The sequence below is a fragment of the Crotalus tigris genome, unplaced genomic scaffold (assembly GCF_016545835.1).
Source record: "Crotalus tigris isolate CLP2741 ecotype Arizona unplaced genomic scaffold, ASM1654583v1 scf7180000019847.68404, whole genome shotgun sequence".
NCBI classification, from domain to species: Eukaryota; Metazoa; Chordata; class Lepidosauria; order Squamata; family Viperidae; genus Crotalus; species Crotalus tigris.
The window spans coordinates 1-12,021 of NW_024097738.1; the positions used below are offsets into that span (position 1 = coordinate 1).

At 34.0% G+C, this 12,021-nt stretch overlaps 1 protein-coding gene across 1 annotated transcript; it reads left to right on the forward strand.

The window, feature by feature from the left end:
* The first annotated feature begins 120 nt into the window (after nt 1-120).
* LOC120317852 (CCR4-NOT transcription complex subunit 6-like) lies at nt 121-11,068 on the forward strand. The gene is made up of 4 exons (XM_039364787.1): nt 121-931; nt 2,625-2,855; nt 4,332-4,534; nt 7,083-11,068. Exons 1-4 carry the CDS (start codon nt 823-825, stop codon nt 7,293-7,295), a joined length of 756 nt encoding a protein of 251 aa, XP_039220721.1. The 5' UTR covers nt 121-822; the 3' UTR covers nt 7,296-11,068.
* Nucleotides 11,069-12,021: the final 953 nt, after the last annotated feature.

A 12,021-nucleotide genomic window follows, 5' to 3' on the forward strand; every position in this document is an offset into this window, starting at 1 on the left:
TAAGTATTATATTCAGGGATTCACTGAAATAATTCTGTAACATTTTAAAATTCACTTGGTTCTCAAATAACGAAGGCAAGATAACATTATTTGCAAAATGAAGCATTTTCTATTTTTAAAGAAGACTATATATACATCAGCTATTACAATTAACTAAAGCAATTGTAAACATATAGCATTTTTTAGTTTGGATTAGACTACAATTTAGTTTGGTCGTCTTTTAGTAGGAATAAGTAAAGCAGTGTCTTCTTCAACTCCTAATGATTTCATGGAACTTGAAATATCCAAGTTGTTTTCTTGGCAACAATATGGAACTGGTTTGCCACTACACTACTTCTTTTTTGTTTTACTATATTAACTTTACTAAATTTGAGCACAACCCTACACTTCCTTATATAGAGGCTATTTGCAGCATACATTGGCATAAAACTCCTTCGAAAATTTCTGTAGATTGAAAATGAATGCTAGCAGCCAAGTGCTGACATCTTAGTGCATATAACCTGGTTATTTGTTTCGTTCTGCCAAGAAATTGCTCTTTTTTTTGCCTAATCAGAAATTTAGCCTGAGTGATCTTATATATTGCATAAGCTATCATTTCATTGCTCTGTCTATATTAAATACATTTAACTGTCACTCAATTGCATTATCTGTATTAAATAGATACATTTCACTGTTATCATTTCTATATTTTAAAAAACCTGTTCTTGAGTAAATAAGATGCATCAAGTATAAATTTCAAAAGATTGAAATCTTTGTTTCTGCTATGTTCTTTTAAGGTTCACCTTGGTTCAAAAACATACTGTTGAATTTAACCAATTGGCCATGGCAAACTCCGAAGGATCTGAAGCAATGCTGAACAGAGTCATGACAAAAGACAACATTGGGGTTGCTGTGCTGTTAGAACTGCGAAAGGAGTTAATAGAAATGTCATGTAAGTTTGTTAATCTAGTAGTAGATTGGACTGACTCATTTCATATACCCTATTTTGAGAGGGAAAAATCATTTGGAAAGGCTGTAAAAAACCAAAAAGATTAATGACTAATCAGTGATACTTTGAAGCTTTCTGTGTTGTGATTGATTTAAGAATGAAAATGTATTTTTATAATACTTTTCCGGCCTTTACAGGTAGTCTTCATTTGGCAATCACAATTGTGACTAGCAGATCAGTCATTCAGCAAAGCATTTTTTAAATGAAACTGCATTTGTGCTTACAATCTTTTGCTTTTTTTTCTTTCTAGATGTGTAAATGTCTAGAAACTTATTTTTTCATCACTGTTGTAATTGTGAACAGTCATTAAACAAGGCACTTACTAAATGAGGACAACCTGTACTGCTATTTACAACATGGCTAGTTGGAAGTGAGAAAAAAACCCTGTTCTTCATATATCAGAATTTCCTAGCTTTTAACATTACTAAAAGAGCAAACCTTCAATTTTTGTAGCAAAGAAAAATATTTTATCTGACCAAGCTACAACTGATAATGTTACTTAGTACACAAGAGATGGCTCTACCTCTAATTTTTGCAATACAAAAGACCCATTGAGGTCAGAAAATTGAAAGTAAAAATGTAACATGAATATTCTTATGAGTTAGTACAGCTTGCTTTTCATCTCATGTTTTTATATTTTTGTGTATGTTTTGTTAATGTTTAATGAAAATTAGATCATATATTCCATACTAAAAATGGACATATATACAGTATTTCATGTAACCATGTAAGGATGCCACTTTTGAATTGCTTTATAAAAAATGCTGATCCCTTGTACTGTCAAAGGACAACAGATTTCTTTGGTAGTGCTACAACAGATTCTTTAGTTATTCACACAAAGGGGCAACTTGAATAAAAACTTGTAGAACAGTTTATTAGCATTTAATCCTGCCTCTAAGTAACATGGCACTTTTTTTTTATTTGTTAAGGTATCTCTTCTGCAAGGGAAACCATTGTCTATTCATGGGAGTCCCTGTATGATTTAGAGATCTGATATGCTCATATTTCTGGTCATGTAGGGAGCCTCTATAAAGAGAAAATGTAGAAGTTATATTGGAAGATAGAAAATTAAAGCAACAATGAGAGTCAAGTTAAAGATATACTGTAGTTCTTTTTTATTGCTACTGTCCCTTAGAGAGGGTATAAATTCCTGGGTAAATTTCTAAATTTCTTTCTTTATTTTTTTTCCATTTACAAAATTATCATATGTGTTGCCTCTGATTTTCTGAGCAGACAGTGCAAAGACTAAAGAATCATCTTGGCTACATAGTTACAGATAGCAGCATTTTTTTTTAAAGCAACACAATTTGTGTGCAGATTATTGTGACGTATTACGCCTTTTTTTTTTCATTGCCGGCAATGGTGGCGGGGTTTTGGCATGACGCATCCGGCCCGTGGGCCGGCAGTTTGACAACCCTGTTCTAGTGTTAGTAATGTAATGCCAACAAAAATGACACTGAGCTAATTTTTCTTTTTTAGTGGTAAAATGGCTAGCTAGGCTAAAGAATCCTGGTTAATTTCCATTGACAATCTCAATTTAGTTGCCCAGAAGTAGGCTAGAGTGAATTAACCATTAAGGTCCATACATGTTGTTTCATTCTTGCCGCATTGTTATGTTATGTTTTTTTTATTTTAGCTGGCAAACCACACTCTGTAATGGATAAACAGCTGGTTCTGGTAGCAAATGCACACATGCACTGGGACCCAGAATATTCTGATGTGAAGCTGGTCCAGACAATGATGTTCCTTTCTGAAGTAAAGAACATAATTGACAAAGCCTCACGGAATCTCAGGCCTAGTGCTTCGGGGGAACATGTAACAATTCCACTTGTATTGTGTGCAGATTTGAATTCCTTGCCAGATTCTGGTAAGCAGATACATATTCTAATTAATTATTAGAACAGTGATATTACCGATTAATTTTTTGTACAGTCTAAAAGAGTTTACATTTTATTTACTGAAATACCTCTGAAGGTATAGGATAGATTCCTTGCTGTTAGTTAGAACTTCAGAAACTTGAAACTGCTACAGTATTCTTGAGCACATTACTGTGCAGAAATGACCAGTTCTGAATTCAGGTTCAATTAGTGCTTCTAAAAAATAAAAAAAAAAGGCAGAGGGTGGAGTACAAAATTAAAATGTCAGAGGTGCCCAAGTAGTTATGTATGGTTCAAAATTCAAAACTGTGAGTAGCAGCGGTCCAAAACACTCTAAATTCTCTGCTTGGCCATCACTTGTTCAGTTTCTGAGTTAAACGGGCATTTAATTGAGGATAGGTGTATAAAGATTTTTATGGATTTAGCTTTTGTATTCGATTTTTGTTCCATTTTTCCTCCAGATATTCAAAGTGACATACATACCATTCCTCCTTCAGTTTTCTCCACAGTAATAATGTTGTCAGTCAATTTGGTGACCTCAAATGACTAGCCCAAAGTAACCTAATGAGCTTCCATGACTGAGGCTGACTTGAATCTAGATCTCTCTAGTCCTAGTCCAGCACCTTAACTAGTACATCTAATAAATTTAATTTCAATTCAGTCTCGCTGCACCAGCTGGATATTTTTCTAATCTCCCATACGTAGCCTGGAATAATACTGACCTTCAATAAAGCATTACACAATTGGTGAAATGGAAGAATTTCAAAGACTGAAATTTGATATGAATATTAAGTACAGGTAGTGCTCAATTTATGATTGCAATTGAGCCGAAAATTTACATTGCTAAGTAAGATAGTTGTTAAGTGAGTTTTGCCCCATTTTATGACCTTGTGACCTTTGTCACAGCTGTTAAGTGAATTACTACAGTTAAGTTAGTAAACATGGTAACTTAACAACTGTCCATCTGGCTTCTCTATTGACTTAATTTGTCAGAAGGTTGCAAAAGGTGATCACATAACCCTGATTCACTGCAACTATCACAAGTACATGCCAATCGTCCAAATTTTGATTATGTGACCATGGGGATGCTATAGTAGTATTAACAAAATGGTTATACATCACTTTTTTCAGTATTTTTGTAACTGCAACGGTCACTCAATGAATGATTGTAAGTCACGGACTATCAGTAGTGGAGTTAGGTTTGTATTATTAATCTTTGGCTCACAAAAATGTAGAACATCACAGTGTCTTTAATTTAGTTGATTTGGTCCAAATCATACTTAATGTTGTATAGACAACAGAAACTATGGTAAGCTGGTAAATATTTCCAGCTTCTTGGTCAATAAAAGCAGTATAAAAATAAAATATATGGTAATATTCTCCTTTGGCCATGATGGAACAATAGAATGAAATGAACAAATTTGCTTTCTTATTAATAGTTCTTTTGTTAATTCACATTGTAATAGGTGTGGTTGAATATTTGAGCACTGGTGGCGTAGAAACAAATCATAAAGATTTTAAGGAATTGAGATATAATGAAAGTCTCACTAACTTCAGTTATAATGGGAAAAATGGAACTACCAATGGAAGGATTACTCATGGTTTCAAGTTGAAGAGTGCCTATGAGAATGGTTTAATGCCTTATACAAATTACACATTTGATTTCAAGGTAAGCTTGATTTTACAAAGAGATTATGACTTCTTAAATTCCCATTGCACTAATGTTGCTTTAAGGTTTATATAGTTTAGTGTGGAAAATCCAATCTGGAAACATTATGAAATGTGAAGTCAGTTATGGTAAAAATTAGGCATGTACAGGCTGAGAATGTACAGGGTTTTGAAAATTGAAAAGAAAGAAATAATTTCCTGTTATAATTATCTAGAAGTGTTCCCTAAAGTTTTGTTATTTCATATGTATATGAAGTTTCTGGAAAGGATCATCACAGGATTAGAGCTAATGGTTGCTAATATGTTGTTTATTTTTATTGTTCTGTAAATTCAGGACATCTCATAAAATCTTGATATTCCCAGGTTGTTTGGGAGAACAAAGTGAAATTAAACCAGGAACAGACATGTTTGTTACTAAATATGAGAGATGGACTTAACAATTTTGAAGAAACACCTATGATGAGTAGAGAGAGATGGCATTTATTCTTAAGTATCAGGGGTTATTCTATTTGATTCATCGTTGATGAAGGAACAATCATACAACATCGGTGACCGTGTGGATCTTTCATCATTTTCATCTGATAAATCAGACATGTTCCTGCCTGGTGAGGGAGACCTGGCTTTGGTGACTCATCTCTTGGCCTCAAAAGATGCACTTACTGCTTATCTTGCCAGAGATGCATCTGACACCAGCGATTAATTCTGCTTTCTCTAGATATAACAGATGGCCTCAAGAGATGAAGCAAGCTCCTTTCTTATGACAGCTTAGAGGGGGCTTGGAAAATACCTGAGTTTTTATTTGCTTTTAAAAATAGGGTAGAATGCTCAAAAAGGGAGGATTTGGGGGGGGGGACCACAAATAAGGAAATGACCAAAGCATGTTATGCTACACATAAAACCTTTTATTTCTTCTATTTATATAGCTGTGTATATCACTTTTATGTGACTCTAGGCAGCTTTCAGTAAAACAAATAAAATGCATAAAATGTTCGATATATATAAAAAATAAAACTCAAAGCAGTCAGTGTAATCTAACCAGTCATTCACACAGCCAAGTGATAGGTTACATGCCCAGGCACCAGGCTAAGGCACAGAGCCAAGATTTCAAGGCTTTACAAAAAGCCAAGAGGGCCAAAGCCAATCTAATATGGGTGCCACAGCAAAAAAGGCTTTCTTGGGCCCCACCCAGCCAATACTTCTTAGCTCAGGGGTCTTCAAACTTGGCCCTTTTATGACTTGTGGACTTCAACTCCCAGAATTCCTCAGCCAGTGTGCCTCACTGAGGAATTCTGGGAGTTGAAGTCCACAAGTCATAAAAGGGCCAAGTTTGAAGAACCCTGTCTTAACTGAAAATACCTAGAGAATGCCCCACCCTGCCATATCAACAAGGACAAATAGCCCAATTTTTAAACATACTCATTTTTGACCCTATGGAATAATATCAGGTTTTCCATTGCCTTGATAAATAGCCAGCTCATAATCACACAACAAACACAATTTGCAATCCAAAATTGCAAATTGAAGGTCACCCTGTTTTTTGCAACATGAAGAGATACACTTGTTGCTGTTTCATTCCCAAAGTTCAGTGAAATCAGTAATTTTTGATACAGCGAGAACTTACATTTTGTGTATACATTCGCACCTTTAAGCCACATTGATGTTTGTAACAGTACAATTACAAACTTAATGAATATTAAACCAAAATTTGATGATAATGGATCAGAACCAGATCATATGACATAAGTGTCCTGTCATCCATTTTACTCTTCTAAAACAGATAGACAGCCAGACATTGTTTTAGTGTTCTAATGTTAGAAGTTTATTGTTACAATGTTTTTTTGTTTTTACCACACCTTTGTAAGCTGCCCAGAGCCATTAAGTGGATGAGAGTATATTAATTTTTTGAATATATAAACTCCAGATTAGGAAATCTATTTATAGCTAATACTCTTACTTCACATTATCTCATTGATGCTTCTCTCATGTCTCTTGTCTTTCTTATACTGATTTTGATTTTGGAAAAAATCCTTGGCTCAGCGAGGTATCTGCATCATAAGATGAATGTTTTTTTCTACTGTATTGGATCAAGGCAATATTCTTATTATGTATGTTAGCTAAATTATTGACATTTTTCAAGAACTACTGGTACTAGTGTATTATGCAGGATGCCTGACAAATGGGGAATTAATTCAGCCACCCTAGTTTCATTATCTAGAATTGTTCATAGCTTAGCAATCTGGTCCTGATTATCACAGCCAGAACCAAAGCATTTTTAACCCGTCCTATTCTGTCCTAAGAAGTAGAATTGAACTTCTTCTAGGCCAGTAGCATGAAGATTTCTGTTCTGCCTGTGGAAGCAATTGATTTCAAACTACAGGAAAATGTATATTGGAACAGGCATTTTTATATGTCTGAGAAGTCTGCATAAGCTGGCCATCTAAAAACACACCAGTAGATATTTTGAGATGAAATTAATGTGTTTGTACAAACCTATAGTTTATTATTGTAAAAATATTTACGCAGTTCCTTTTTCCTTCCTTTTTTTTTAGGGTATTATTGATTACATCTTCTACTCTAAACCTCAGCTGAATATTCTTGGCATCTTAGGACCTTTGGATCATCATTGGCTAATAGAGAACAATATAAGTGGCTGTCCACACCCGCTCATTCCTTCTGACCACTTCTCACTTTTTGCACAACTGGAGCTGGTGCTGCCTTTCCTGCCCCCGGTAAATGGAATCCATCTGCCTAGCAGGAGGTAGTCAAGTACATTTTAGAGGACGACCTCAGTGTAATTTGTAAAATTGTAAAATCTGAATATAGAGGAGTGAGGTATGGCCAACAGGGATCTTTCTTAATGATCTTAATTTTAAATCTAATAATTTGTTAAAGAAATAGTAAAAGCCAGGTGCTATCAGACACACAATTCTGAGCCCAACATGCTTTATATACTGTTAGACAGGGATTGGTGCATGGGGCACCTTTCTTAGATTTGTTACCAATAATCTGTTTGTTTTATCCAATGTAATATTTCATGCCTTGAAAATAGGGAATTACTATAATAAATTCTCTTTTGCACAGATATCTGTAGCACTACTTTTTGAGGCCAGTAGTTAAAAATCAAAAGACCATTCTTCCATACTTCACTCCCTTCTTTTTCAGACTTGTTTGTTTGTAAAATATAGAATTTGAATTTAGCCTTTATTGATTGTATATGAACAACAGAAAACCTGTTTATGAGATTTTGTACTTTAAAAAAAATCAGATTTGGAAAATGATTGTATTGTAAACTAAGGCTAAATTTTTATCTGTTTCATGTGTTATAAAGGCCAGCTTGTAAAAGAAGTTGCACCAGATTTTCTCTGCTAATGATTTGCACTGTTAGGGCTTTTAGCCCATATGTACTACTTCATTTTTTTAAATTGAGAACACCGCTTTTAAATCTGAATTTGGTAAATTCATAGTTAACATGCATCCGTTTCTTTCTTTCTTTTAACTTAAAAGTGGCAACTTTCACTTGTTTTTTGGAACAGAGAAGCTAAGCAGTGTCTGGTTAGGCTTTTGTGGATGGATAGCACTCATCAGTATGATCACTCTAGCATTTTTCTGTCAGAAGTGGGTTGGGCAGAACATTGTGTACAGCTCTTTAATTTCTGTGTTGAGTCACCAATTTCCTATCTCCACTGTGCCTGCTTGATTTTGTTCTCAATTAGCACTGCCTGTGCATGCAGAGGGAACCTGGGCATCCTCTTTTATTTTTAAAAATAATGTTAACATTTTGTGAAAATTTTATGAAGATACTTTTGTATAAGCTGTGGCATCTATTTTGTTTTCCTTTTGTGAAGCTTTGGAATATCACTTTTATGAACATGCTCAGATGGTGGGTACACAAATTCTAAGCTTCTGATTACCCCTGCACTGCTTCTTTCAATGTTATTGCATAATGCTGTTTCTTTCCTAGCCTCACTCCCCCACTAAATACCATCATGTGAATTCCTTTTCAATTTAACTGTATTCCTCAGTCCTTGAAGATTAAGTATACCGGTCTTCTATTTTATGAAGCAGTGTAATTAGAAATGCTTTTTCAGTACAGGTTCCCTAGACAACATTTCAGATCAATCATTAAAGTGACCAAGTCCTTTTCTGTAAAGTGTCAACAAAAAGAAAATGTGTACCCACATAGTGCCATTAGTGTTTGAAAGCCGTGTGTGTGTGTGTGTGTGTGTGTGTGTGTGTGTGTGTGTGTGTATGTGTGTATACAAACACACTTTTTGTATACACACACGCAACGTGTTCTAAAGGGGAATTTTATCGAATCCTAAGTAAGCATACCTTCAATATTACCTTATATAAAGAAAGAACTTGGTCAAACTGCTTTTGTTTCAACTGCAGGCAGAGAAATAAAAGCTCGCTCTTGTATTGAGATTCTGAAAATAATGACTTTTAAAAAAATAAAAATGGATCTTAATAATTGAATATTTTATAAAGAGGAAATTATCTGCACTTAGAAGTGCTTAATCATTTTGTTTTGAAGAGAACAATAAATTTGCAATGAATTCATGTTTAAAACATTTTAAAGTTTCAGTAGAAAAAGGGGAGATCTTGAATCCTTGTCTAGGACCTGATTTTTTTTTCTTTTGTCATTGTTGTGGGGTTTTTTGTTTTTTGTTTTGATTGTTTTTTGGGGTTTTTTTAGTTATTCAAATACCAAACATGTCCAGTTTATAATCAGTACATCGGAATGCTGGTAACAATTGATGTAGTAGATCCAATGAGTAGTGATTGTTTTTTTTTGTTCTTTTCTTATTTTTTGGTTGGGGTTATTTTGTAAAAGTGTGAATAAAAGGTGTTTTACTCATCTTTCCTTAACAATGTGTTGGTAATGTATGTCATGACAATTTTCTATGACAGTGGAACCAATTTAGCTTGTCATATTTTACAACTCTTTTGTTTCCTGATCATCTGGATTATTTAGTAGTATGTCCAGAAAGCTTTATAGAAGGGAAGCACTTATACATTTTATATTTCTTGGAAGGAGTTGATTTTTTTTTCCATTTGAATTGGAGCTTGAGTGCACTTGGTAAATCTTAAAGGTTTAAGCTTTACAAATCCTTTTTCACCTTTAGTTGTTCAGTCATAAATACATATCTGTAAGAATTTGTGGTAGCATATTCAGTGCTTAGAAGCCTATTTGGGTGCTCTTCTATTCTTGCCTGGACATATTGCAGTCTCTGAGCTGCTCAATTTAATTTTCTGTGTTTGGATAAGAAGATGAAGAATGAAATCTCACCAGAAACAATAGAGCCCCTTTGGCATCAGTGGACCTTTGGTCAGATCCTGCAGCAATGAATTGAAGCTCACTTCAAGGAAATATTCTGCAACTTTACTGAATGATACATTAATTGCACCAAGGAGTGTAATACTATTTTTAAATCATTTCTGCATCAAATTCAGATATTTAATAAATAAATGCAATAAACTATGTCTTCACAAAATGCTAATTTCCAGTAACTTTAACACTTTATTTACTTAAGGTGGCTTTGGATGTTGCCATAATATATGTTCAGTATTTCTTATTAATGTAATCATATATATTAAGTCAAAAGCATAGAGCATTATTGGGCATGAAGTGTCCTGTCCCTATCCCCTAGTTTAAGAAAAAGAACTAAATATGTCTATTTGGTTCTGAAATGTGCATACATTCAGTTGTTACAGAACTTACATGGAAAATATAAATGTTAGGGATTTTGAAATGTTAAGATCACCAAGAATAATATCGAGGATATGTGTGTAATTATTTTGTCCCTGTTTATTTGTGGGTTTAAAACATACAAGTCTCCATTGTAAAACTAATCATTCAAAATGCAGACTTGCACCCACTTATGTAAATCTCCGATAAAATTATATGAATTTTGCTGTGGCTTAAACATAGAATAGTAGGTTCAGATATCACTTCTCACTTCATCCATAGGACAAAGAACTCAAAAGACAAAATAATTGCACTACCATTTTTCAACAGAGTTAATCACTGCAAATTTCCAAGTCAAATTTACTGCTTAAATAGTGAATCTGTTTTATTTTCTCATCCAGCCTGACACAGTATTTTCATATATGTTAACTCCTGATATACTTTTCAGTTGTGTAAGCTTCTTTAAAATGTAGGTATCTTGGTATGTTTAAGTAGTGTCTAAATTTTAGATAGTCTCTATTCACAGTACTTCTGTATAACGTGTAATGCACTGGACTAACTCTTGTTTACCATATGTGTAACAAAAAAAAACCAGCACATCATCTGCACTAAGCTCAAAGAATGTTGCATTTGTCCATAGGCAGCTCTTCAATATGATAAATGGGAAATTGAATATGGTCTGATGGTAAACAAGGGCTTTTACTGTTCTCTTCAGTGGAACTTTCTTCTTGGTCAAATTTTAACTAGCTAGTATTATATTTATATACAGGGTTGTCTTTTTTTTCTTTACCAATGTATTTTCCTACTCATAGCTGACCAATAAATTCAATATCTGTTTCAAATCTCCTTGAAGTCTAATTTTCATATTTCATTTGTATATGAATATATCTAATTTCATTAGATTGTTCAGTTTTTACAGTAAGGGTGACTCTTTGTATTAAGGAAGATCCCCAACAGGTCATAATTCCTTTTAATTGACCAGAGCAATTGAGACTGAAAATGCAAGTGGGTACACTTTGAATCCTTGGATTTCTATCAGAAACAAATGGCCTTTCTATTTTGTTTGCTTTTTGCCTTTCATTTTTGCCATTTAAACAGAGAATTACATTTTTTTAAGATCTATGGTAAATTTTTAAACCATGTTAAGTTTTCACTCATATTCCAAGTTGCCAGATACCTTTACTGAGCCATATAGCTGTGTAAAACTTTGACTTAGATATGTTGTTCTATTGTTTTAGGATTTCTGCTAATGGGTTTGCTGTGGCAATCTTGTTTCCTTTCTCTTATTTGTAAAGCTGGTCAAAGTCCTAATAAAATAATTTCATTTTGTTTACATTGCTGAGAAGATTTAAATCAGTGATTCTGAAGCCTTAGTGGATATAACTCTAGATGATGCAGTGAAGAGGAAAAAATACTCCTAAATATTTAGATACAAAAGAATTAAGCATACATTTACCAATCTAGATAGTGGGTGCAGTCCAGCAAAGCCCAGGAAAGTCAAACTGTAAGCAACCGATTAGGAGCAAGAAAGCTCTTCACAGATTAATTTTGGAAGATGGAAAATGGACCCTATTAGACCTTTGTTCTAGATTGTATCTTCCCATCAAGAAGAGGAAACCTCTCCTGGCTTGCTCTTCCTAAGGGAAAACCAATTGTCCCAATTCCAGAATGAAGATTGGAAAATCAGAAGAAATTCATCCGCTGGGAAAATATGGAACTAGATCCAGTTATGATTCTTCTAGTAATGTGTATTACAGATTGAACTGAACTTTTCTTTGTGTACCTGCTGCATACAGTCC